Raw genomic sequence first — 25,265 nt, 5'->3', positions numbered from 1 at the left:
TGTTGCATTTGCGCTTCCGGATTCACGGTTTCCGGTGCTCGGTTTCCGACCGCTGATCCCGGCAGTTTCCCCGTTAAAAATCGATGAATCAGAGAATACGTTTCAGTATATGTAAACTGAGCAATTTATCGTCGTTCGGTGAATTTCTAAGCAACAGCTTTCGCTCTTAATTAAAGCGTGTATAAATAGAAGAATTTTCAATTTTTAATGTTATACAATATTGTACAATGGCTTTGTGCTCGTTCTTTATATGTTTGATTTTTAATCATTTAAGCCTTTCAAGATTATTATACAATGGATATTAAACTACTACGATTTATACATAAATATAAAAATTACAGTGAAGTACGTTATGATTATGATTTTATTATAACTGATTATTAATATGTTAATACTTACTTAATACTTTTTAATACTTCAGAGAGTGATCTAGAATCTAAATCTAAAGGACAATAAGAAAAGAGAATGTTATACGAACTAAAATTATATATAGTAGAGTAAGTGAGGTCACAAAATATGCCGTAAAATAAAACTTTGCGGATGTATTTTTGGCGAATTTAGGATCGATTTTTGCTTATTGAAAGTTCGATGAATTACTTTTATTACTTTTATTCTTGCACCTACGTAATATTCTCACTATTCTCAGTATGAATCTTTAATATTTTACCGTATGCGAAACGTGCTGGAGGTGTCCGCTGCAAAAAGCCGCCGGTTTCCGTTCTTTCGCCGGCGCCGTAGACGTAATACCGTTTTAACGGGTTGACGCTTTTCAGAAGCCAGTGTAATAAAGGAATTTTTGTCGCGAGGATAAAAAGTGAAAAAGAATGGCCAATGTCGAGCTAAGTAAGCTTGACCGCTGCTTTCTGTTCCCGACGCGCAGTTACGAAGTTTCCGCCAGAATTCGTGCCACCATCGACTTTCGATAGCGATAGCGGGGAACAAAGGGGAATCTCGATAAACTACGACTCGCCTAAGTGAAGTCTCATCTATGTGATAATGAACGATACGAATAAAACGGAGCGAATCTTCCTTGAATTCGAGAATTAAATCGCGTTAAAAACCCGGCCGTTTTACCGAACGGCCACATATCCCGTCACGTGAATTGCTTTTTCGTTTTCCAACGAATAGTCGGGAAATCGAGTAATTGACATGAAATATTTAAAGGACGCGAGTAAAACACAAAATAGCCCATGGGTATTTGACGACGTGATGTAAAAGCTCTCGACTGAATTTGAAAACGTTGCGAATATACAACGACAGTCGGTAGCTAAAATGACGCACGGGAGGTGAAATTGCGGGATCCCTTATTATTGTTGTGACTGTTGTTATTATTATTATTATTATTATTATTGTCATTATAATTACAATTATTACTATACGTGCATCACGCGTCGATGAATTTCAATTGCGTTATCCCGTAATAAATTGTGGATGCTCTAGTACGAAACTAATTTTAAAAGATCACATTAATTATTACGTGCAACCGGATACTACGAGAATCCTTGTCCAATTTCCATGCAATTGAGCTCTTCTTTCCTTTCATTTCTTCTCCCATTCCCTCCTGATGTCTAAAATGTTGCATTTCGAGCGTTTAGTTGATATTGTAGTCGCTGCAGTTTCGAATGAATGGAGATTTTCTATTTTTTTTCCAGAACCAGTCTATAATGCATATCTTTTGTCCGCATCCCTGTATCGTAGCCGCTATTGTTCCACAGCTTTCGCGATTAAAGTTTAAATTGTGAGCGAGCCGGCGCGGCGTTCGGCGCGGTGGATGAGCTTGATAGAAAAACGGACCGTTCGCGATTATACGTGAAAGGTGGAAGCCAAATATTTGATGGACATCGTAACTTTCCGCTGAATTCGCAGCCGCCCTTTGAAACAAAAATCACCATTTTTCCCCGCTATTGCATGTCAAATTGCAAAGTTACTGTTTGGCGAAATCGAAACTCCGAAACGTACAGCGAAATAATAATTCTATCTGACGCTTTTTTTTTAATTGAGATAAAATTTTGCAGCAATTTTGTCACCATGATTTTTAACGAGATTTGATATTATGGAATTATATCATTTGACATTTTTGGATTATTTTTGGCATGTTTTTTATTTTTTAATTAATTATATGGATTTATTTATCTATTTCTATCATAATGTGATATGGAACCTTTTTTCTTGATTTTTTAGCGAAAAAATTATTAAATACTTATAGACACATTTTTCCAAACAGAAACGCAAACTTTTTTGATTATCGATAATTTTCATAGCAAATATGCATCCTGTAATTTAATACCGTTACAGTAATTCTAATTTCGAGCTGCTAATTGTTGCTGCCACACATTGCGTAGTATTAACGAAGGATTTGCTATGGATTGGAATCGAACGATTTAGGTCGAATCAATAACTTTCCTAGAAACTCAAATGAGGCCCGCCCTTTGTCCTGCGATCGATTCGTTCTCGTTAGCCCGCCAGTCAAGCAACGACGTCGGCTATAATGGGGTATCGGTTAAAATAGCCGGATTACTCTAAGGCACGTTAAACTTCCATTAAACTTACACATCAAGGACGAGCGGCATACGATTACAGGCCCATCGTGATTTTAAACGTAAAAGAAGATAAAAAAAAAGAAGGAAATTTGACCGGGTACTCTCGGCACTTTCCTGACGAGGCAGTAAAATTGCAGCAGGTCTCTCTGTAAGTCAATACGGCGCGTACTTTAATTCAACTTTCGTTTAAACATCGTTGTTCAAATTATATCGCATGGTCTGGTAACAGAATAACAGAGACTATTTCTTCCGTGAAACCGTTTTAAAAAAATCGCAATTTTTTTAATTTTTTATTTATATATATTTTTTTTAATAAGAGTATTAGTAAAAGTCATGCTTCGAAGCTTGTGATCCTCTTCTTATAAATTTCTCAAGAAATCATAGACTTATTGCGAGTCGTCAATGATCCCTGACGAAGTTGCCAGGATATTCCATCTTCGCCATCTCGTTTGTCGACACTCCCTAAAGTTGTCCTTTTTCGAGCTTAAGGTTCGATACACGTCAATCACCTGATGCCCGGGCTCTTTATATTCGTCCATTAGCATATAATCGCACGGCTGGGTGCGTATTTTAGGGATATATCATTCAGATACTACGAACGAACGAAAAAACGTACAATATTTTGTGAGTGCCAGCAGCCAGACGTTGTCGTAAACATCGACCCCATTGCTGCTGATCTCTCTTTCTCTTTCGCTCCACGGTGCTGCACGGATATCAATTTTACGACAATTCGACATGCTAGACAAATACGGAGCTTAAGGTACCGAGCGCGAAAACAATATCGACGGCACATGTCCGGAAGAATCGGGCAAAATTCATGGGAGCTGGAAAAGTGGCTCGGAGAGAAAGAAAACGCGAGGAGAAAAGCCGTGGTAAAACGAGCCGCGCGCGTATATGTTTCACGCCGACATGTGAAATGTCGAGGCGATCAGTGAATTTCGAAAATCACCCCCAAGATTTCTTCACGCTATTTCACTTGTCTCGATTTAATCCAGAGCTGACGATCTTCGATTCCGAGAGGTTGGACGATTAATTCTTCGCGGTCCGTTCGTGAACCAGATATTGGCGATCACGTCCAGATCATTGCTTGATAGTCCGTTCATTTTTTGATTAATTATTTTAAAGTCTTAATATGAGAAATATGCCGAGATTAATGACGCAAGAAAATAAATGCATGATTTTACGTTCAATAAAGATCGCCACTTCGAAAAGTATCACATAAAAGAGTCTCTATAAAAAGTCCATATAGACGATCAGAAATTAATGCTCATTACGGTCTACCGTGTACAGTCCGGGAACTAGATTCATACTTTCCCCGAGATTATCGAGGACTAGCGAGAATAAAATTTTCAATCTTGCTCTCAATAGAAATCGTAACTTCTGATGCTTTAAATGTCTGAGAAAAGCCCGTCCCGTGAGAAAAAGAATTAAAAGGAGAAATTAAAAGAGATTTTATTTGCATTGCAGATACAATGAGGTAGTAGTAGACTGTTCACGGAGTACCTGGTGAGAGGTGGTTTTTAGCGCAACGGGCGAAATGTTGCTGTCGAGCCGCGGCGGCCGAAAGGGGCCGATCGCCTGCCTGGTAGGCCTCCTTCTCATCTTCGCTCTTTACCAGCTGGGCATTATTTGCGGCTCCACCAGGTACATGCCCGCGGCTGTGATGGTCAGCAAGGAGGTAAGAACGCTATCGGGGATTTCGATCAATCAGTAATCCTCATCCGTTCCTTCGATAGAAATCGCATCCTTTTTCCGATTACTCGACGAGATAAAGAGAGCAAATTCTTTCGCGATTATCTAAAATTAGAATTTGGGAGAACATTAAATATATAATTGAAAATGCGCCTTCGTATACTTCCATCAGAAATTATCCTCTCTATTTAAGCGAGAAATTTTAATTATCCACTTTGCAACAACCTCACTTCATTTTCGCTCCCTTGGCCCTCTTCTCCCCGTCCCGGCGCGATAATAACAATAATAATTAATCGGAATTAATAATAATAGCGATAATATATAATACGAGCGTGGTTAGGTATTATCGCGGCTGGCGCGGCAGTGTCCATACATTATTAATCGGCAATTAATGATTGTTAAAGTATTAATTGTGCCCAGTTGTTAAATGGTCCGTTTCGCGCAATCGAATTCGAACGAGTTTACCAATCGAATACGTGGCCCGGCCGAATGAGGTTCGTGGACGGAACTCATTTCAATTCGAATATACTTTGCGTTTAAATTAAATGTTATCTCTTCTCTCCTCGAAGTAGAATCTCTCCTCTGCTGCGCGCCTTATACATTTATTCCGGCGATATTTCTCCGCCGTTAAAAGTACAATTCTTCTATTGAAAGATATATAGCAGTTGAGATATCGGTCGGAAACTTTTCTTAACTCAATAAGCGTTCGTCTTTCGAAGTCCTCATAATTTTCGTTAGTTTTCCCCGAGAATTCTTAACGAGAAACTTCGTTGTTGATTTTCGACTGCTTCAAAGTATCGCTCCACTTTTTTGCCGTGACGCAGAGATACTTTATTAACTTTATTAACTCTTTGACGTTCAGTTGGACATATATATGTTTCGGAATATTTAAAAAAAAATCCAATAAATATCAAGTTATTAAGGTAACATAGAACTTATTTTAATTAAAGAAGACCGTCCCAAACAATTTTTAATTAAATTAAATTAAAGTGGACATATATTTCTTATTTTTAAAAAAGTCTGACGATATAAAGGGTTAAATGATAAATTACGAACAAAGCATACTGTTGAGAACATGTACGAAGAAATGAGAGATAATTATTTTATCGTGTTTTGTATCGTGTCACGCTTCATTGCTGCCAGATTAGAAGAAAAAGAAATATGTCTACGAACTTAAACCGTCAGGCCACGTATTAGCGGGCGGGCAACTGCACAACTCCTGAAGCTTCATCTTGTCCTTAATCAACGCCAAAACTGCCGCTACCGGGCGTAGAGAAAGGGATGTCCGACGTTCCTGAAGAATAGTTCGACGAACTTGCTGCTACCGACGAAGTCGATACACCGACGACGAGTCTAACTTCCGAGCCAACTCCGCGCCTTTCCCGATCTACTTCCGCTGTCCGACGTCGACTTGCAGGCGCTTTTATTAATTTTCTTATAGACTTACTTTAATTGCGTTAAGGTAGTTACGGTAAAATACCGGAACGAACGACGAGGAAGAGTTTATATCCTACTTACTTATGAGGGTAACTTTGGTAAAAAGTATTTTTAAGTACAACGCTTGTATCAGTTACCTAATGAGATAACGGTATGCATGTTGCGGGCTAACCTGAATAGACGTAAAACTTTTTTTAGTACAAGGTATGCACAGTCATAATTTTTCTAATTACAAACGATAGAAGGCATAAGTGTGTTTTTCGTAAATTAATTTCACAGTAAATAAATGACAGATTCTTATTCTTCATTTAATTTCAAGTCACGTAAACTGAATTCTGATCTGACATGTATGCCGTTGCCGAGGTATTTGACGTTAAAAGTTCATCAAAGCATGAAAAAGGTCAGCAGACAAATTTTCAATAAACCACTCGTCAGCAGTCTTTTTCGAAGATCCACACAAAAAACGAAACTGCAGACTAAACTTTAAAGCCCGCTTTAGACGATCCATGATTCACGTCGATTCGCATAGGATAGAAGTTTATTTATAATTTTTTTTGTCACGTATTTTGATATATATACACGTGTATTTTAATATGTATTGTACATACGTGTATTCTGATTCTTTAAATGTCTGTCATATTACGTCGCACATAAAATTATGAATAAAATTCTATTCTGAATTTTGTATTCTAACATCCCGAGTTGTAGATTGTTTAAAGCGGGCTTAAGAAACCGTTTCGCTAATATTTTCCGTACGGTCTTTAATTGTTATGTTGTAATTTACCGGACAGAAATACGTGATCGGGCCGTTTGATCGCAAGACGTACACGTACGACCGTTACATGCCGCTCATTTTCATCGGCGGTGTACCACGATCAGGTACAACCCTAATGCGTGCCATGCTGGACGCGCATCCTGACGTGAGGTAAGTGTCGCAATCACCATTTAGAATGATATAACTGCCGGAATAAATAAATGAATAAAAGTCAATTCAGTTAGAGTGGAAAGCGTTAAAAGTGCATGAAGAAGGATAATTGTGTTATCGTATAGGCGTCAGCACTTGTAAACTTGTATTAGCCTCGATTTGATTTTCTGTAGCTGATATATCTGTCTCTGGTACAGCATCCAGAATATTTATAAATTTTCATGAGAGCAAACGCTGCAAAAGGGAGTAAAGAAATTTATATTCATATGATATAACAGCATCGTCCACGTTGCAAAATAAAATTTGTAATCACCAAGACCAGATATATTTTTTACATATATGTGTAATCATAAAGTATTAAAATACGCATATGTAAATACACGATATGAAATTTGGAATTTTATTCTGAAATCTGATGCGAATTATTAATCGTTTAGAATGTTTAGAGTGATCTTAAAATGAGAATCACCCTCGATCTAATATCTTTGCGGATTTTGTTTAAGATGCGGGCAAGAGACCAGAGTTATACCGCGGATTCTCCAGATGAAGATGCACTGGTCCAAGTCCGAGAAGGAAAACGTACGGCTCACCGAGGCGGGGATCTCGAAAGAGGTAAAGTCTGCGTTCTGAAAAGCGCTGAAAAGGGTATATTTCAGCACGGAGACAGATTTGAATAATTTAAGCATCGTCCAACGAAAAAATTCGCAGTAGGAAAAAGTTTTCAACGTTTTTCCTATTTTATCGAAAGTGGTACACCTCTCTTGCGCACTTGATAAACGCGAGGAGTATACTCTGTAAGACTTCTCGCTGTAGCGCAGCGTATTTATTCGGGGCGCTTGCACGGTATTTAAATGCGCATCTCTTTCCTCTGAAATTAAATGAAGGTTTTAAAAAATTTGCGTGCGCTATTTGAATAATTACATCACTGCGACATGAAATTATAAAGTTTTCCGTGTAAATCGTAAGCTGGTCGTGTTAGTCTAAGAGCTGATGTAAGAGGTCGACGATAACTTCTCCAAACTCTCATCTCTCATGAATAATTAAAATTAAAATCTACACGTACGAAACTTGGGAAGTGCTGCGTTTTACAACGCGCGACACGGAACGGAGGAGGATTCTACGGGGCTTGAACTATCGAGAGTGTGCTATTTTTCTTTAGGTGATAGACAGCGCGATAGCGGCGTTCTGCTTGGAAATAATAGCGCGACACGCCGAGCCTGCGCCGAGGTTGTGCAACAAGGATCCACTCACCCTGAAGATGGGCTCGTACATCCTCGAGCTCTTCCCGAACGCAAAATTTATATTCATGGTGCGCGACGGACGCGCGACGGTGCATTCCATCATATCCAGGAAGGTAAAAAAGAACTTTGCGTAACGTTATTCTCATTTTTTTTTTCCTAAAAATATATTCGGTTATTTGCCACAGTTATGTCGTTTCTCTATCAAGTTACGTTTTAAATAAAATTGCGGGTTATATTTCTTTCTTTTACTGAGAAACTTCTTGCTATTAATTTCTTTTTGTGATTTTTTTTATTTTTATTATTACAGATTTTTATAATCTGCACACCGCATCCTATATGTTTTTTCGCCTCGTTTTTTTTCTTATCATATAATAGTACAATACGATTCTCCTCATAGAGAAGAAAAATCTATCTTCTCTCTCTTCACAGGTCACCATAACGGGATTCGACTTATCGTCTTACCGGCAGTCTCTCATCAGGTGGAATCACGCGATTTCCGTAATGTACGGCCAATGCAAGGAACTGGGACCTGAGAGATGTCTGATGGTCCCTTACGAACAGCTGGTGCTTCATCCGCGCCAATGGATGAAGAAGATATTAAACTATCTGGACGTGCCGTGGAATGAGTCCGTCATGCATCACGAGGAATTCATTAACAAACCTGGCGGAGTGCCTCTGAGCAAGTAAGCGAGAAGAGCGGTGGAAGTAGCAGCGCATTTAGATCTAACAGTATTCCAGAATTCGAGCGAGACGCATGTACGCGCGTTAAAGTAATGTATTATGACAGAATAATATTGTTAATCCTGACACGAGGTAATAATGTGACAATATAATGCTTCTCATATTAATAATGCGAAAATGATGTGGCAATGTAATAAAATAATCCTTCGCATTATTAATACCAGATAATGTTATAATAATAATACGACGAATTAATTTTTCGCATTGTCAGCATTAGAATAATATTTACCATACGGTAGAGTGACGTTATAAATAATCTCGCTGCGCGTATAATACCTGGCGCGAGACACTATACCGTGTCTCTTTATAATTGTAAATAATGTATGACAAAATTTATAGATGTGTATATAAAATGACGTTTCGCATTATGAACATTAAAATCACATTCGACGACAGGGTCGAGAGATCGTCGGACCAAATCATAAAGCCTGTAAATCTGGCGGCGCTTACCAAATGGGTCGGTAACATTCCCGAGGATGTGGTGCGGGAGATGGCGGACATCGCGCCGATGCTCTCTGTGCTCGGCTACGATCCTTACGCAAATCCGCCCGTTTATGGCGCACCGGACAGTTTAGTTAGCGACAACACCAGACGGTACGTGCCCATTTGTTACGCTGCATGACTGTTACAGTTGTTACTGTTACATATAGTATTGCTCACAAGCGATGTATATTCAAACGGTGTACGGTGCACCGGAATTAAACCGAAATAGGACGAAATTATTTTAGCATATTGCAGGAATACAACGCGCACGAAATATCGCAGTTGAGCTTTCAAACTTGATTAATTAAGAATTGTCGAACAATAGATTTCAGTAACTATTCAAGCTTAAGAGAATCTTACATTGTAGATTTTTATCAGCATTCGCATAAAAAAATATTTACCGATTAATGATTATTCACTTTAATATTCTAAAATATTCTAAATTCTTTAACGTAGCGTTAAAGTATTCTTTGCAAGAACGAAAAACGTATGCGATTTCTGGAAGAATAAAAGGCAATTGAAGTTATAGAAACCATGTTTTAAGCTCTAAACAAATGTAGGCTTTTTATTCCTTATACTCTTATTTAATATCAGAACTGTTCGATTCATGTATAATTAATTTCTGCCTTTCAGGGTGTTGGAAGGTGAAAAACTGTGGGAGGAAAAGGCGCGGGCGTACCATCTATCGCATAAGCCGATCGAGAACAGCAACGAGGAAGCTGCTTCCAGCACAGCCCCAATCGCGTGACCCCGCCTGATTCTCGTAGGCGCGAGCGACACGTAACCTACTACCATCCTAAGTCCCATCGATTTAGGATTTCCGTGTATGCGGAGACCACCCCCTTGTACTTCTAAAGTAAACTCAGTCTCGCACGACGGCGAGTCGCGTCGTGAATTAATCGCCCTTGTCGTATTTTCTCAGTCTCCTCCGTTATCGCATCCCGACGACGATAGATTAATCGATCATTCCTCGTGACGCTTATTTATTCGCATCAGGATCTTCGCGAAACCAGATGACGTAATATACTAGGCCGTGACTAGAAAATAGGATGCGTCAGAAATAAACGGCCAAACTTCAAGAGACGTGCTATTCCAGTATTACTTGACATGAGGCATGAGGCATCGATGTCAAGCGTTTCTCAGCTGCGACACACGTCTCTTAGAATGAAAAGAAAAGAACAAGGTTTATTTTAAGATTAAACTTTTATGAACTTTCTCAGCGTTCTCGCAATATTCTACCGCAGACTGTAAGAGAAAAGTATGTATAACTCAAAGAAAAAGAGAGAGAGAAAGAAAAACAGCATTTTTGGACATGTAACTGTATGACTTTTTCAAGATGAGAATAAATTCTTTATGTTTGGTCGTTTATTTCTGGAAGGATCTGTATATTACCGCGATAACTATATAATAGTCATAGTAATATTTTTAATAGTAAAATATCAATTTAAAAGGTTTGATGCAAAGACAAAACAAAGTTTTCGTTTTATATATTTTATATTTAAAATGGATTTTACAAATTATTATCGCAAATTCATTATGAGATTGATCTTTTTACTTTTCATTGTGAGATTAATCTTTTTATTTTTCATTGTGAGATTAATCTTTTTATTTCTCATCGTTAGATTTATTTTTTTATTTCTTTTTTATAATGTTATTTACAAATTTATTCGATTTAAAGTGAAAAGTAAGAAAAATCTAAAGAACTTTTTATTAACCCTCCGTAGTCACACCGGGTCAATTTGACCCGAGCCTCAACTTTGGTCGTAAATATCTTGCGCGTAACTTGAAAATTGGCGGGCATGACGCCCTCTAGCTGTAGTTAAAAAAAAAGTTTTTTTTTTTTAACACAAATTTTTCGCGAATTTTTTTTATATGTTAAAAATTCCTGAGGCCCTTCTTTTTTTATAGCAATCAATTTAGCAATATCGCAAGTGCATTCGAGAATTTTTTCAACACGATCGGTGGATAAATGGTCAAACGGCGAACGGTCAAAGTTCGTCTCGGGTCAAAATGACCCAGAGTGACTTCCTTGTTTGAAAAAATAAGTATGACTACGGAGGGTTAATTGAATTGTTATTGAATGATAAACATTCTTTTATCCGTAGACATCATCCAGCATTGCAAATGTTGCAATGTTACGAGATAGACTTCAAATTGACGGTACCATCCATTGTCTACTATCTATGATCACGAGAACAATAAACGTGAGATGCGATTGAACAACTTCGAACGTTATGTATTATGGAGGGGATCGGACCCTATAATAGAAGTTATTATTTCAGCAAGTTGAATTCTATAGCGGTACTATAGAAAAATACGAAGAATGACCTTTTCCAATTGTCGCATGATCACGTCAATTGTTGTATTACATAGAATATGTACATTTTCGTGTACTCGTAGAAAGCTAAGTTTCGCGAAATCGGGTTCGGCCTTCTCTTATTAAACGACATCGACCAACAAACCAACGGCCAGTGATTTTAAAGAGAAGCGTTTAGAATATTTAGCGAGAGAGAAACTTCAGATGTGCAAAGGACGAGGGGTATAAAAACTTCTCTCTTTTCTTCCTTTCACGAATCTCTGGTTGGTCGGTTTAGGAGGATATAATCCAGCGCGATGTTGTAGAACCATTCAACGTTAAATGCGGTTATCCAATACACTGGACAAAATTATGCCAGAACGAGTTAACCTGCCAAAGTAGCAATTTTGAATAAATTAAGTCTGAAGCTCTGAGTTTCATGTTGCCGTCACAGTAGTATGCACTAAGTACACTTACATTTATTCTACTTTTTTAATATTCTAGGTAAACTCATTCCTGCATAACACCGTCCAATTAACGTATGTATGTATATGCATGTCTATGAAGTTCGCGTACTGGCGTTTTCATCCTCCGTACCTCCACCGTATCGTATTCATACCACATATTGTAACAAATTCGTGAGATAAAATGAAATTTTTCATGTTCGCCATATTTTTTAGATAGCATAGTTCACCCATGGCGTTTTTAAGTAGACCATTTTCGGTCAATATCTATTTAAAGAAAATAATAAATTGCGAATATATTTCTGATATATACTATTAGAAGTTAATATTGAATTGGTGCCAAAGCTTAGTCATCAAATAAAATTAAAACTTCATAGTTTTGAAGTTTTATTTCTATTAAGAAGCGTTTCGCAAAATTGAAATGTTTTTTTATCTTTTAAATAATTCAATATTTTTCTACCTTTAATTAGAATAGAGTTTAATGAAAAAATGACGAAGCTTTTGAATCAATTTGATATTTATGTAAGTGTAAATAATATCCGTGAACTCAACTGTGGGTTTGTTGCGGCACATTTTTGTTGTTCATGGATTCTGACAGTTATAATTCATATTTTAATTAATACTCTATAATTTTAGAGAAGGGACGACGCCGCTATGACTGCAAACGACAGCAGACATGCATAGGTTTGTTAAAATTCAACTGTCGAATTGTGCAATTAAATTATTTTAATATTACACTGCCCTGTTGTATCCAATCCATGTTTCTCATTTTACTTCTAATTGGCGAGAAAAGGACCCTATAATTTACCTCAATATCACATATATTTCATCGTTAGAACAAAATTAATTAATATAAGATATTTTACATCATTATTTCGATTATTATTAATTTATTATTACAGAAAAAAATTAATTTCTTTTAAATTTAATTTTTTCTTTAATAAACCTAATGAATATTGATCTGGCGAAAAATGTAATATTTTATGATATGAGAATATTTTAATGATGTTTAAATCCTTTTAAAGATTAACAACAATATTGCTGTATCGTTTATTAATATCTTAACATAATTGTTCATATGTTGACAATTCTTTTTTATTTATCTACGTTGTTTCAAATAGTGTCGTAAATAGACTAAAAAAATCTGTACATATTATTAAAATTTCGTACGACGATAAGTTGACTTATTACATTTGGGAAGTTGTGTTTAAAACAAAAGTCAATTTTTAATGTACTATATGGAACAAACGTATAAAGAGCGCGAGAACAATGTATAAAAATATATTTCTATGCAATAATTCTATTTACTGATTTGTAACGTAAATCTTCGCCTCTTCAGAGGAAATTTGATAACAATTTTCACATTACATAGCTTCTACGACGGCTTTCGATATTTTGCTTGCACCCACACTCTATACATTTTCAGCTGTTTACCTCTGTTAACTTGCAGTCTTCTGTCCATGAAGTTTTGTTCTTCAATGAAGCCATTACCGGTAAACAATTTTCTAATATCCTCTGGAACAATGGATATTTTAATACAATGAGTATTGTAGAAATAATTTTGCGATAATTTTCGGTAAAATATTATCAAATTTCAATTATTAAACGTTCAGTGGACTACAGTAATTATAATTTGGAAATAGTAATACATAAGAAGAAAATTTTGGCTTATATAGCAATAAGAGTGATATTTAGATCACAATATTAAATCTACAGCATTAAAATATATTAAAATTTCAAGGAAGTTTACATTGTTTACATACCTTGCGAAAAAAAGTATACTTTGGTGCCATCTCCACGCACGTAGAAATTCTCGCCGAGACAATTGCCTTTCTTAAATCTTAATTGTGCTAAATCGTGTCTGCCATAATCACGAAATAAAATTATCCCACCTGGTTTCAGATATCTATATATTTGCCGTACAACATGTTGCATCCTATAGAATATGAAAGAGTATATCAACTTTCTTTTCTATGTCTCTTTTCTCGAATAAGTTTTTGATTTGCTATTTTTCATATATTCATATTATTGGTATTTATATAATTTATATCATTTTTTATTATTTTTGTAATATAAAATGTTTTCAAATATATATATATATTTATGTATATATTCATCTAACTAAATTTAGTTAGAATAAATAAATAAATAAATAAAATATTGTGTATATATACATATATACAATAACTAATAATTAGTAACATAAAACTTACTTATCGGGATGAATGGCAGACAATATGAATATAAGTACGATGATATCTAGACTTTCGGGCTCGAAAGGAGTCGTCCATGTTTCCTGAGTTACATCCAGGACAAATGCTTTACACCTAAAGCGGACAATTGTAATTTACATCCTATAGACTCTATTAGACAATGTTAAATAAATTTAAATGAATTCTTAGAACACTTTACCTATCTACATTATAAGCAGGATTTTGTTGTAATATATCGATGGCTTTCGCCGAAAAATCACAACAATATACAAATAACTTTGAGTCCGTATTATACATGAGTATAGGAAAAACGGTGTTTCCTACGCCACATCCTATTTCCAATATTCTACAGTTGTCTTTAGATGGTAAATCGAGAATTTTTATGTGTTTATCTCCATAGTTTTTATCTTCGTCCGTAAGTGCAGCTCTCATAGGCCTTAATGTGTCTTGCTTTACGGTATTGGGCGCTAATTCTGGAAACTCAATCAGTAACCAATGCCTGTCTTTAAAAAACCTGAAATAATAAATATATTAAGTAAAAATTCATCACGCTGATTCATCGAATAAACAATATTCGATTGATTACCTAATATTCTAAATAATTTAATACACAGAGAAAACGTTTTTCTTAGAGCGTACATACCCGTTATTGTGTATTCCATAAAACTTGTCCCAATATTTATCCGCTTCAATTTCATATTTAGAGAGTTGCTCAGGTGACATCGTAACAATAGAATTCTCATTCACTTTTTGTTGCGCTAACTTCTCTTGTTCCTCGTCCCATGTGACGTTATCCCTTTTAGAATAACAAATATTCAACAATTAAGCAAACTATCTATTTAGTAGATATATTGGAAACAAAATCTACACTTTACTCTATATTTTTATGCTCAATATATCAGATATAACTGAATGTATTAGCAATTCTAAACAAATATGTATAAAATTAGGTAATAAATAAAAAATATCTTAATTCAATAAATTCTTATATTGAACAAAATAAATTTTAATTAACGAGCAAAATGTGAAATAAAGTAAAAAATAAATACTCAAATAGAAAATGTAATGATCATCATGTGCTTATTGAAACCGATTGTCTTGACTAAATTTAAAACAGAATAGATGCATGCTCCGTGGGGAAACAAGGAAAATAAAAATAAAGCATGAAATACTGAATATAATATTTATTACGCATGAAATCACATCGAAATAACATCGCGAAAGTAGAGTCGACTCGAAAATGTCCCAGTTTATAGGTTAGGACACACCTGTCATACAACAAATATACGTCAATGTAACATCAATCATTGACTTTTCGAACAAAAAAAAAATATATATATATATCTTCAAGTGTCTAAAAACAACGACCGCAATAAACATCACGGTTAAATGCATGCGTTTTCTTCGACTCCGCGGCGACCGCGGCTTCTTTTAGGTTAGGCCGGACACGCGCCCGGTCGAACGTCAGATCGCATACGCGCGTGGAGCTGGAGCCGCGACGTACCATGCATTGTGCTGGAAGACATTTCCATCGTGGGGCAAATTCCGCGTTCCGAACTGCGGCCTCCCCGTTTCCCGGTCGTCGTTACCCCGGTTACCCGCGATCGTCGTCACCTCGGCCATGTTCGACAACGCGCCGGCGAAATGCGGCGAAATGGCGCGGTCAGGCGCTCCAGAGTCCTGCCTCCAGCACCGTCGCAATTCCGACGTCGCCAGACACGCCGGCCCGAGCCGGAGTCGGAGCCGCCGGAGGCCGGAGGAGAGGACAATCATTGCGAATTACGAGCGAACTCGAAAGGGCCACTTTCGCGTGCCGTTCGCGCGCCGAAGGCTGGAGGGATGAATTCGGCGAGGCTGTACCGGCTACCGGCCTCTAGCGACCGCCGATCGCGTTGATGTGAATGTCGTTATCTGTGGGCTGCGTTCGGAAACGTCACCCGAGTGCACACGAGTATACTCCCATCTCTTTCTATCTTAGCGAGTTAAAAGGAGAAGGGAGTATACCCGTGTGCCTGAGTCTCCATTGTTCTCTTTTTTGTTTCACAAAAAAGTGACCTTTTCATTTAACCGGATGGGAGAGCGGAACGTAGAGAAATATACATAAGATTCAAAATAATTATAAGATATTAATAATATAATTTTTGTATTGACTTTATATATTGAAGTTACGTCCCGTTTCCCGTTAGATTAGGTTGAAATTGGTTTTTCCGCTCGCGCGCGCTTTTGCGAGCCACGAGTTTTTCGGCCATTTTGTAAAGCTTGGACTTGTTCGACTTGTTCGTTTCAGCCAAATTTTCTCTGCGTTTGGCCCATTAATTTTTTTTTTCCAAAGAATTTGCTATTTACATGTTTTTCCGGTTTCATAGTAATTTTTTTGTATTATATTATAGGGGAACTCCGTATATTTTATATTTTTCCAGTAATTTACATTGCATTTTGTGTTTTGTATTGTATATTTAAAGCTATCGTAGTTCAACTTCCGGTATGTTATCAATTCGTACTGATGTTTAATTACATAAAGTTACTGAAGATATAACGCGCCAAATAACCAGATTTGAAGAATAATTCTAAGATCAAATTAGAGAAGTTTTAGAATTAAAATAAAATGCGCGCAATTTTTTAAGCTCTCTTTGCTGAGAGGCGAGAGCTTTAAAAAGTAAGAATCGCGGGAAAGTACAGATAATACAGCTCTGAATGAAACAGCCACTCCCGTCTCATTGACATTTACATTTTCTATCTCAAATGTCGGATGTAACAGGGCGAGATCAAAAGTTAAACGATGATAATGGCGTCTTGCTTTCCGAGCGGCTTCTGTATTCTATGGTGAGCGAGCGTGAAAGCGTTAACGGAGACGCGAATTATACGTCTCCACCCTCTCCCCCCCCCCCCGACATGGAGGCCGCGGTATTGGTAGGGACCTGTTCGCTCTTTTCGGCACATGCGAAGCGAAATCGCACGCCGCGTATTTTCACAGCGGCGGCGTGCGGCGTGCGACGTGCGTTCGATCGCGCGCGCGGCCGCAGGATCAACGACCTAAGGAAAGTGATATAGGTTAGGTTGAGGGTATGCGCGAGCGCGAGCGCGAGGTATGCGGAAGCGGGATGGGTCGATGGGTGTGACGCGACGCGCCGCGCCGCGACGCGACGCGACGCGAGGGGTGCGAGTCGCGGGGGTGGCGCGAGTTGCGTCACCGCCGCGGATGCTCCGACTCCGGTGTCGCGCAGGAGCGAATCTCATGCCCGTTGCGCTTGGATCCATTTTTCTTTTTTTTTTTCCTTTTGCTCCTTTTCTCGGTATTTAATTAGACGCTTTTAATATGTCGAAATATGGAACTTGGAGAATGAAGCGCTATATTTTTATGCGAGCAGCCGAGCGTCCGTTGGACGTAGAGGTAGAGGATCTGGCTGCGGTGCGGTGCATTTGTCCCAAGGAGCAGATGGATAATCCAATATCTTCATCTGGGTCTGCTAGTTTCTAAATATAGTATCCCGCTCGGACCGCGACTATTTTTGGAAAAATCGATTTCGAGGGTACTAATAATCCGGATTAGCGGAGAAGCCGCTCTGATGATAACGAATTGTATTTTTGAATTAAAAGGGACCCATCTTTCGAAATGGAGCGAATGAGGAGGAAAGAGAGCACGTGTAAAACTTTAATTTATATATATTTCAAAGTACATTTATCGTTTAAAAGGATTAAAATCAACAGATAACTGTTGAAGCTGATAAAGTCACATTCGACTTTAGAGTTAATCTCTGATGTTCAAAGCTTAAAAATTCAGAGTTTCTTAAAAAAAACTCTTCATTGACACCTTTTGATTTTTCCTCCCTAATTCGCGCAACACGCGAAAACAGGAACTCGAAATAATGTCCATTCTTAATAGTTTTCCAATTTGCGATAGGTGCTGCGCAAGACATTACACGAATTCGCATCGCCCATCGTTCGGCTCACGCGATATTCCGCCCTTTTCCCCTCGTCCTGCTTGTTCGTTCAACTCTCGCGCGAGGACACGCCGCGATCGTCGGCTCGTACCTTCGCGAGGGCGCTTTTCCGTTAGTGACATAGGTCCACAATCTTTTATCAGTAAAAGAGAGTTGAGAATATGGACCATAGCCTTTCGGCGAGGCGAGAAACGAAACACGGACAGCGAAATGAGAGAGGCGAGTAGGCAAGAAGATAAGAGAAAGCGGGCGCGCGCGGCAACGCTGGTAACCGGTTACCAAGGGCCACGAGGTCCTCGCGCCGCTCCTGCGCCTCGTCGTGGGTGGCTACCGTGACGTCCTAATCCTGCCGCGAGTCCCTAGGGGCGAGATCGATACACCCCGTGATCCGTTTCCCTTTCCCTTTCCCTCTCCCATGCCTTTTCCTCTCGCCCCGCCGCCGCGCCCTCGCCGGTGTTTTCGCGCGCGACGGGTTATAGCGCTCATCGATCTCGCTCGGCGAACTCTCATCGGTGACGAAAAAAAGGGCGGAGTGGTAAAAAAAAAAAGAAATAATGAAAAGGCGAAAAACCGGGGAAGCTCGATTCTCGCTCCTCTGTCGAAAACTGGATGATCTCGCGCACCTTGGCTCTCGCTATAAAATCGCGAGACATGCGCGTATTGGATCTATAAGGAAACTCCTAGGTTTGACCGGAAGTACGCTTGGAACGACGACGAGATACGATTAAAGATGGAAGTTGAAAGGTGCTTTTCGTCAGCTCGATCGATACGTTAATCCATATTTCTTGCCTTTACCCCGATTTTGCAAGTCTTGTAGTTTCGTTAAACGATCCGACTCTCCTCCGAGAAACTCCGATCCAACAATCTCGTTGCACAATGAGTTTTCGATCACAGTAAACTGTATATACTTTGTGAAATCTGTGCTACTGGAAGCTTCACCATTAGAAACATCTAATTCTTCCGAGATCTACTTAATATATTTTTTTATTTTTACATTCACAACACTGAAAAATAATTTCCTTGTTTAAAAAGATATATGAATGTACACATTTATTGAGCGTAATTTAATAGTTTGCACAAATTAATGTTACAGATCAATACATTAGTGATATATTTGACCTAGGACAAGTTGAACGCGAATGCAGCTGTTGAACCTCTCCCTTCCAAATAATCCAAATCTTTTCGAACTCTGCAGGTTAAAACACTTTTTCGAAAATACTTATTGCACTGTATCCTCGAACAATCCTCATCGCGATCCACAAAGAGTCTAGCTCTTATCCGCGACGTTTCTTGCAACCTCGGCCAATCGCCATCCTGCACTCTTTTGTGTCCCTACGAGTTACGACCCGTAGGGTTTCGCTACCGAAGGAGGGACAAGGAGAAAGGGCAAGGTTTGACCTTTTCGAGGGAATAGCGGGACGGTTAGGACAAGGGTTGGTTCGACGCCTGTCTTTTGGGGCATCGGCCCTTGCCTCGCCGAGGCGGGGTGAGCAGGGGCGGACGAGGAGGACCTACGCGTTATTGAGCGGCCATTTCCCACAAAGCGCAGACGAGGGCAACCACCCCGACGAAGCGCGCGGAATCCTCTTTCTCTCTCTCTCTTTGTCCCTCCGTCCTCTCTCCAGCCCGACTTCTCTCTACCCTCCGCCCTCCGCCCTCGTCCTTTCGTCCCTTTGCGCGCTGCTGCTCTCCCTTCGGTCTGCTACGAGCGGGAGAACCTTTCCGAGACACGGATAATGCACCACCTGCATCGACGCATCTTCGAAAATTTCAACGTATTTTACCTCAGCCGTTGTTCTCACCTTAATTCTATACCTTCCATAATTTCGAAGCTATTTCTAAAGCTGCTATCAGGCACGTTGGTTTATATTACAAACGTATAGATTTCTAGACAGAGAGAAATTTAAAATCAATACGTACGCGATATTATTGAATAGTAAGAGTAACGACGAAGCTAAAGGCGAAGATAAATCGAAAAACAATAAATAATGCAACAGTTGCTTCTCAATATACTATTAACTATGTAGTCTGAAATTATATATATGTAATTTTTTTCTTTTAATATTCTAACGTATATTATTGTAACGTTCTATATATGTATCATATGTAGTGCAGCTCCGTTTGGATTCGTTGTCGTTTATCGATTGAATTCCAGAATTATACCCGATATTTCTCGCGCTCTAAATAACTGAATTATATTTCAGAACTCCGAAGTAGGTTCTTGAGCGAAATAGAGTCGATTTAAAAATCGAGAAATATTTCTGCAGTGAATAGTTCTGTATCACGCGAACATCTGTAGATATATTTATACTTTTTCGTCATGGACGAAAGACAATCACAAGAGAAATCTCCAAAATCGTACTGTTAACAAAAGTTGTCGAAAACAGAAACGAAATTGTCTACTCCTGCCGTGGAAACTGCAAGCTGTAAGCAAAATTGTATTTATCTCGTAAACAATAATTTTTAGTTCAGACACTGTTCAGAGAGGAAGAAAGAACCCTTGCGCGATTCTCGTTACGTCGGAGTTGATTCGCGCCGTGCGATTCCACGAGCGAATTCGGAGGGCATGAGCCCCCTTCTACGGCACCACCCCGCGCACACCGGCGGAATATATAATCTCGGGGTCATTGCCCGAACGATCTTTGGGGGGTACCACCGTGGTGCCTGTGCAACGAGGGTGAGAGACGCCTCGAAATACCGGACGCGGATATCGACCACCACTTTCCCCAAAAGACAAAAACGCGAGTCCGTAATCCGCGCGCGCGTCGCGTCGGTCTCTCTGTCCCGACGATAACGTATCAACAAATACGAAAACAAGAGAACGCGATAAGCGGTAATAATAATGATTCGGCTGTCCCCCGAATCGTCCCGTCTCGATGTGCGTCTCGACATGTATTCCGAGAGATATGATTTCATTTTACGAGGTACACGTCCCCTAATGATCAAATAATGCGAATCGCAGCGACATAATTTCTTTACGAGAACATGCCGAAAATAAAAATTTATATATTAGTGTAAAAAATTTAATATTCGGTCGACTCCGAATTGACTGAATAGAAATTGCGTTGCATTTAGGACGCTCTGTCTCGCTTTCCTTTCGGTTGCGTTGATTTACGCCGCCATGGCGGATAAACGGCGTAAATAGGACGGAAAATAGTGCGGATAATTAAGATGATTGAATCGCCAATCGCCAATGCCTCCTGCACCGCCCGACACAACGTCAAACCGTCAAACTCCACTCACTGTCGTGTGGTAGGCCGATGCGGTCGCTTTAATGGTATGCAAATTACCAGGTAAATTTCATGCGCGAGCTTTGTCGAATGGGATGGAGAGGGGGGGAGGGAGGAAGGGGAAATGAAAGGATAAAATTGAAAGGGGTTTACCCCTTCCGAGGTAATTGTTAAAAAACAAACGCGAAACGCGGCCACGCGACTGTCCCTCTCTGCCCCTCGATTAATTACGCTAATGGAAACATTTTCGCACAGGTTCGAGCTGCTGCAACAGTGTCGCCGATCGATATAATGCATGCGAAGGCGAAGGGCGTGAGTGCATCGAAGATGCACACGCAGAGTTATCCCAGTTATACGACATTTCGACAAGCTCCGCATGTCTAAGTAATTAATTAACAGTTTAGGAGAAAGATTTGTTTGACAGATAAAAAGAAATGCATTTTTTAAATGATTACTCAGAAAGAGAGAGAGAGAGAGAGATCAATATATTTTCAAAATTTTCATCCAAGGGGAAAATGACGGCATTCGTGAGGCATACTGCGACGAGGTACTCGGATATCGCGGCATGCGACATACGAATGCAGATACGTAGAGATACCGGGGCGCTCGGTATCTATTTATAACGGCGACGGATCACCGGGCGATTGACCGCGTGGCCTTGACTTCCGGTTGACCCGGCTGTTCCCTCCCTCCTTGGGAATTTCGGTATGACTAGCAGAATTTTCCGAGGGGCACCTTACTGATCCCGTCCTGCAATCAGAAAGAGGGCTCGGTAATTATCTCACAACAGAATAATGGTCCTTTATTAGCAATATCCTCGCGAGGCAATTTGAATTAGAAGTCTGCGTTCTTTTCAGCGGCGCTGACGTTAACTATCTGCAAACGAAATATAAGTACATTCAGCCACTCCCTGGAAAAAAAGGAGAGGAAGAGAAAGTACAATCAGAAGAAAGAATGTAAAATCAGCTGAAAGAACAGATTCCACGATCTGAACGCGATAGGATCGTGAAATTCTGCGTCAGGATTTTAGTCATCGAATTTCGGTAAACTGATTAATATGACTAATTGTAAGTAGTAAATTAATTTAGGTAAAAACGGGGAGAGAGCGACAAAATAAGCAACGTCGAGATTCGATCCAACAAAAATAAGCGAAAATCTCGGCGTTTATATTCACTCGGCTGCGCGGAGTGCATTTTTCCGTATCTAAAAATCGAATTCGCCGGAAAAACGACGTGTCGGCTTTGATTCCCGTTCTCGGGAATTCTCGGTAATATAGGGACGAAATCGACGCCCGCCCAATCTGGTGTCTCGCGATTTCATTATTTACATCAAACGATCCGCCGCGCGAATGACTCTGTTTAGCTCGCCGGTCCGCACGTCGCTTCCTTTTTCTTCGTCCAGCGTCTTTCCACCATCCTTTTTTTTCATCGTTTTCTTTTTTCCAATCGCTCGGGAACCTGTTCGCACGAGTGGCAGCAATGGAATGTCCCAAGTGCTGCTCGCTCTCATCTCAGGCCGATCGAGCCGCTGCGCGCTGTGATCGTTCTATACTACGCAAAGGTTTAAACGTTCAGTTTCAAGCGTTTACATAGAAGCCTTTAGTTTTTTTTTCTTTTTTGCCAAATATATCATTATTAAAGACAATTGGTATTCATAGTACAATGGAACGTGTAACTGTGTAAATAATGTTATTAATAAATAGTTTATTACGTAAAATGTTAATGAACAGCGTTCATAATATCAATATTTAAATTGCTAGTTTTTAATACATTGAGATGTCAATTACCCGGACAAGTTGGAAAACAGTAATACGCTTGTCCGAACTAAACGGCAATCCTCTTAGGGTTGACTTAACGCATATAAGCAGTGGATCCGCGAAGCGCAAAGCAAACGGCTTCCAGGGTTTCGAGCCGAACTTAAAAATATACTTAACGTTCTCGCGAGAGTGTATTAATTAGAATAAGTGAGAAAGAGAGGGAGGGAGAAAGGCTATACCTCGTAGGAGGTTCGCGGAGGAGGACGCCGGAGGAATGAAGGCTAACGACCTTGACCTTGTCCGTGATGTTGTGGGACTGTGTGCGTTTATGATGACAAGAAAGATAGACAGAAGGGAGAGGGAGGAGGAGGAAGAGAGAGCGAGAGATGCGAAGGTATAGAGAAACACACAGACACGACAAGAGACATCGGTCAAAACCGACGCGACGGCCCGCTCTCTTGAGTGTCTTTCGAAGGCACGAAGACGACGAGAATGAACGAATATCTAGCGAGGATTCGCGATGGACGGGGCCCGATGACTAATTGTAAGACGGCAACGACGCCAGGCGTCCTCGATGACGATGCGAGCCCTCGCGAGTGGCAAACGACCACGTTGTGACGCATCGCGCATGATGCACCGCTTAAAGGCCGTGGCACACAAAAAAAATTAAGCGATAAGACGTAAACACAGTAAAGAAATCGTCAGTTTCGATTCGCTACCGTTTACGTTATGTCTTAAGTTCTTGACACTGTGATTGCCTGAATTGCTTGCTGCTTAAATCAAGTTTATGTTTGTGTGCCACGGCTTTAACAGGACAGCGATATTCTGAAGGAGAGACAAGGAGAGACAAGAAGAGAGATTGTCTAGCACAGCGTCATATACATATATGTATACAGGGTTATTGCTTCGCGACAATCTTTATCAGCAAGCATGGCAAGTCGTTCCGAACTGAGAAACTCGGTAATATCAGTGACGTTTGTAATGTAAATAAGTTACATAGACTTCTTTACAGCTCGATATTCTTAACAGTTTGAGCTTCCGGTGTGGTTCGATTTTATCCTCCATTTAAGAGATTTGATCAATAAAGTTTTCTATAATAAACTTTTAAATTCACGATTGGAAGCGATTCTGCCTACAACGAATCGATTTTCATTCGTGGGGCATCACGAGACATCACGATAATTGATTATTGAATCGCGTAAAATAGATCTCAAGGCTGTGTCTCGAGATTGAGCAGATTGAGCTTCTCGAATCGTGATTACGACTATGATATCACAAGCATCCGATTGATTCTCCGAGATCCATCTCGAAACTAGTTTCGACCGAGTTTCACGCGGCAGAAACGCAACTGTAAATACGAGTATCTTAACCGAACTGCGACCGCTCTTTTTGAGAAGTAATAAACTAAAATATTAATTCTACATGTTTAATTGAAAATGTCGAATTTTGTCATTAGCACATTTGCATCATTTTGATCATTTCAACCATTGAGCGATCAGAAATTTATTATACGTGTCTTTCTAATTTGCTCCAATCCATTTTCAATCTACTTCCATTAGCATTCTTATAATTTATCACCTAATTTTAATTGCGTACCTATTATCACTCATTTAGTTCTGGAATAATTCGTCGACGTGACGAATACCTCGTCGGAGTAGAACGCTATTCAAATAAATTTTGCATATATTTTAAATTATTTATCCGACTATATATACAAATATAATGTCTCTTCGTGATAGGTTTCTGCCCGAGTAAAAGATTCATCTTTTCTCGCAAATGAGGCATCATTAATCATTCGTCTTTCCTATTTTTCGTCGAAATCTCAATAACCAGGATTAATGTGTTGCCCGATCATTATCTTCTCGTGACAATTGCGCATCGATTTACTCGCGTGGAACTCGGCTCGTCAATGAGACGCGCACCGGCGAGTCGACGACCGGCAAAGGGCGCGCGGGGCGTCGCGGCGCGGCGGCGGAGGGATGCTGTCCGCACCGGAGTTGAGCCGCGTCGCGTCGCGTCACGTCGCGTCGCGTTGCGTCGCGTTGCAAGGAAAAGAAGAGAAAATCGCGCGGAAGGGCGAGGGAGGGAGGGAGAAAGGGAGGTAGGGTGGAAAAATCCAGCCCGCCAACTCCTGACCTCCAGGAGGAGTAGGAGACGTGAGCGAGGTCGTTCTACGATCGATCGATAAACGCGCTCACGCTCCGCGACCAAGGTGCGAAGGAACTTCGCGTACGGAGAGAAGGAGAGAGAGTGTGTGTGTATGTGTATGTGTGAAAGAGAGAGAGGGGGAAGGAATTGGGAGATAG

At 39.7% G+C, this 25,265-nt stretch overlaps 3 protein-coding genes across 5 annotated transcripts in view; 1 reads left to right on the top strand and 2 right to left on the bottom strand.

Annotated features, from left to right (window-relative positions):
* The window catches only part of LOC112455856 (protein-tyrosine sulfotransferase), a 69,759-nt gene extending 59,076 nt beyond the window's left edge, over positions 1-10,683 (top strand). For all 3 annotated transcript variants that reach the window (XM_025018057.1, XM_025018056.1, XM_025018055.1), the window contains 7 exons: positions 4,008-4,218; positions 6,461-6,594; positions 7,098-7,206; positions 7,754-7,948; positions 8,265-8,518; positions 8,973-9,170; positions 9,693-10,683. In XM_025018057.1, the coding sequence (XP_024873825.1) occupies positions 4,078-4,218; positions 6,461-6,594; positions 7,098-7,206; positions 7,754-7,948; positions 8,265-8,518; positions 8,973-9,170; positions 9,693-9,807 (1,146 nt within the window). In that variant the 5' untranslated portion in view covers positions 4,008-4,077 and the 3' untranslated portion in view covers positions 9,808-10,683. The remainder of the gene's footprint in view (positions 1-4,007; positions 4,219-6,460; positions 6,595-7,097; positions 7,207-7,753; positions 7,949-8,264; positions 8,519-8,972; positions 9,171-9,692) is intronic.
* A 2,145-nt stretch (positions 10,684-12,828) lies between these two features.
* On the bottom strand, positions 12,829-15,895 carry LOC112455855 (methyltransferase-like protein 2). The gene is made up of 6 exons (XM_025018054.1): positions 15,537-15,895; positions 14,676-14,828; positions 14,232-14,546; positions 14,033-14,146; positions 13,583-13,755; positions 12,829-13,334 (listed from the first exon to the last, which is right to left on the bottom strand). The coding sequence occupies exons 1-6, from the start codon at positions 15,803-15,805 to the stop codon at positions 13,195-13,197; spliced, it is 1,164 nt and encodes a 387-aa protein (XP_024873822.1). The 5' UTR covers positions 15,806-15,895; the 3' UTR covers positions 12,829-13,194.
* A 5,824-nt stretch (positions 15,896-21,719) lies between these two features.
* Positions 21,720-23,070, bottom strand: LOC112455853. Its single transcript, XM_025018053.1, has 3 exons — positions 22,990-23,070; positions 22,531-22,748; positions 21,720-21,953 (listed from the first exon to the last, which is right to left on the bottom strand). Exons 2-3 carry the CDS (start codon positions 22,710-22,712, stop codon positions 21,821-21,823), a joined length of 315 nt encoding a protein of 104 aa, XP_024873821.1. The 5' UTR covers positions 22,713-22,748; positions 22,990-23,070; the 3' UTR covers positions 21,720-21,820.
* Positions 23,071-25,265: the final 2,195 nt, after the last annotated feature.

The sequence above is a fragment of the Temnothorax curvispinosus genome, unplaced genomic scaffold, assembly GCF_003070985.1.
Source record: "Temnothorax curvispinosus isolate PA1 unplaced genomic scaffold, ASM307098v1 QBEX01006423.1, whole genome shotgun sequence".
Lineage (NCBI taxonomy): Eukaryota > Metazoa > Arthropoda > Insecta > Hymenoptera > Formicidae > Temnothorax > Temnothorax curvispinosus.
Note: the sequence above shows the minus strand (reverse complement) of the source record. Positions and strands in the feature narration are given on the sequence as shown.

Coding starts and splice junctions, on each gene's coding strand:
- LOC112455855 (XM_025018054.1), bottom strand. CDS start 15,805: ATGATTGTCCTCTCCTCCGGCCTCCGGCGGCTCCGACTCCGGCTCGGG. Junction 14,829..15,536: donor GTCTTCCAGCACAATGCATG/GTACGTCGCGGC, acceptor TTATTCTAAAAG/GGATAACGTCACATGGGACG. Junction 14,147..14,231: donor CCTGCTTATAATGTAGATAG/GTAAAGTGTTCT, acceptor TGTCCGCTTTAG/GTGTAAAGCATTTGTCCTGG.
- LOC112455853 (XM_025018053.1), bottom strand. CDS start 22,712: ATGAGAGCGAGCAGCACTTGGGACATTCCATTGCTGCCACTCGTGCGA. Junction 21,954..22,530: donor CGCGCGGCGGATCGTTTGAT/GTAAATAATGAA, acceptor TTCTGATTGCAG/GACGGGATCAGTAAGGTGCC.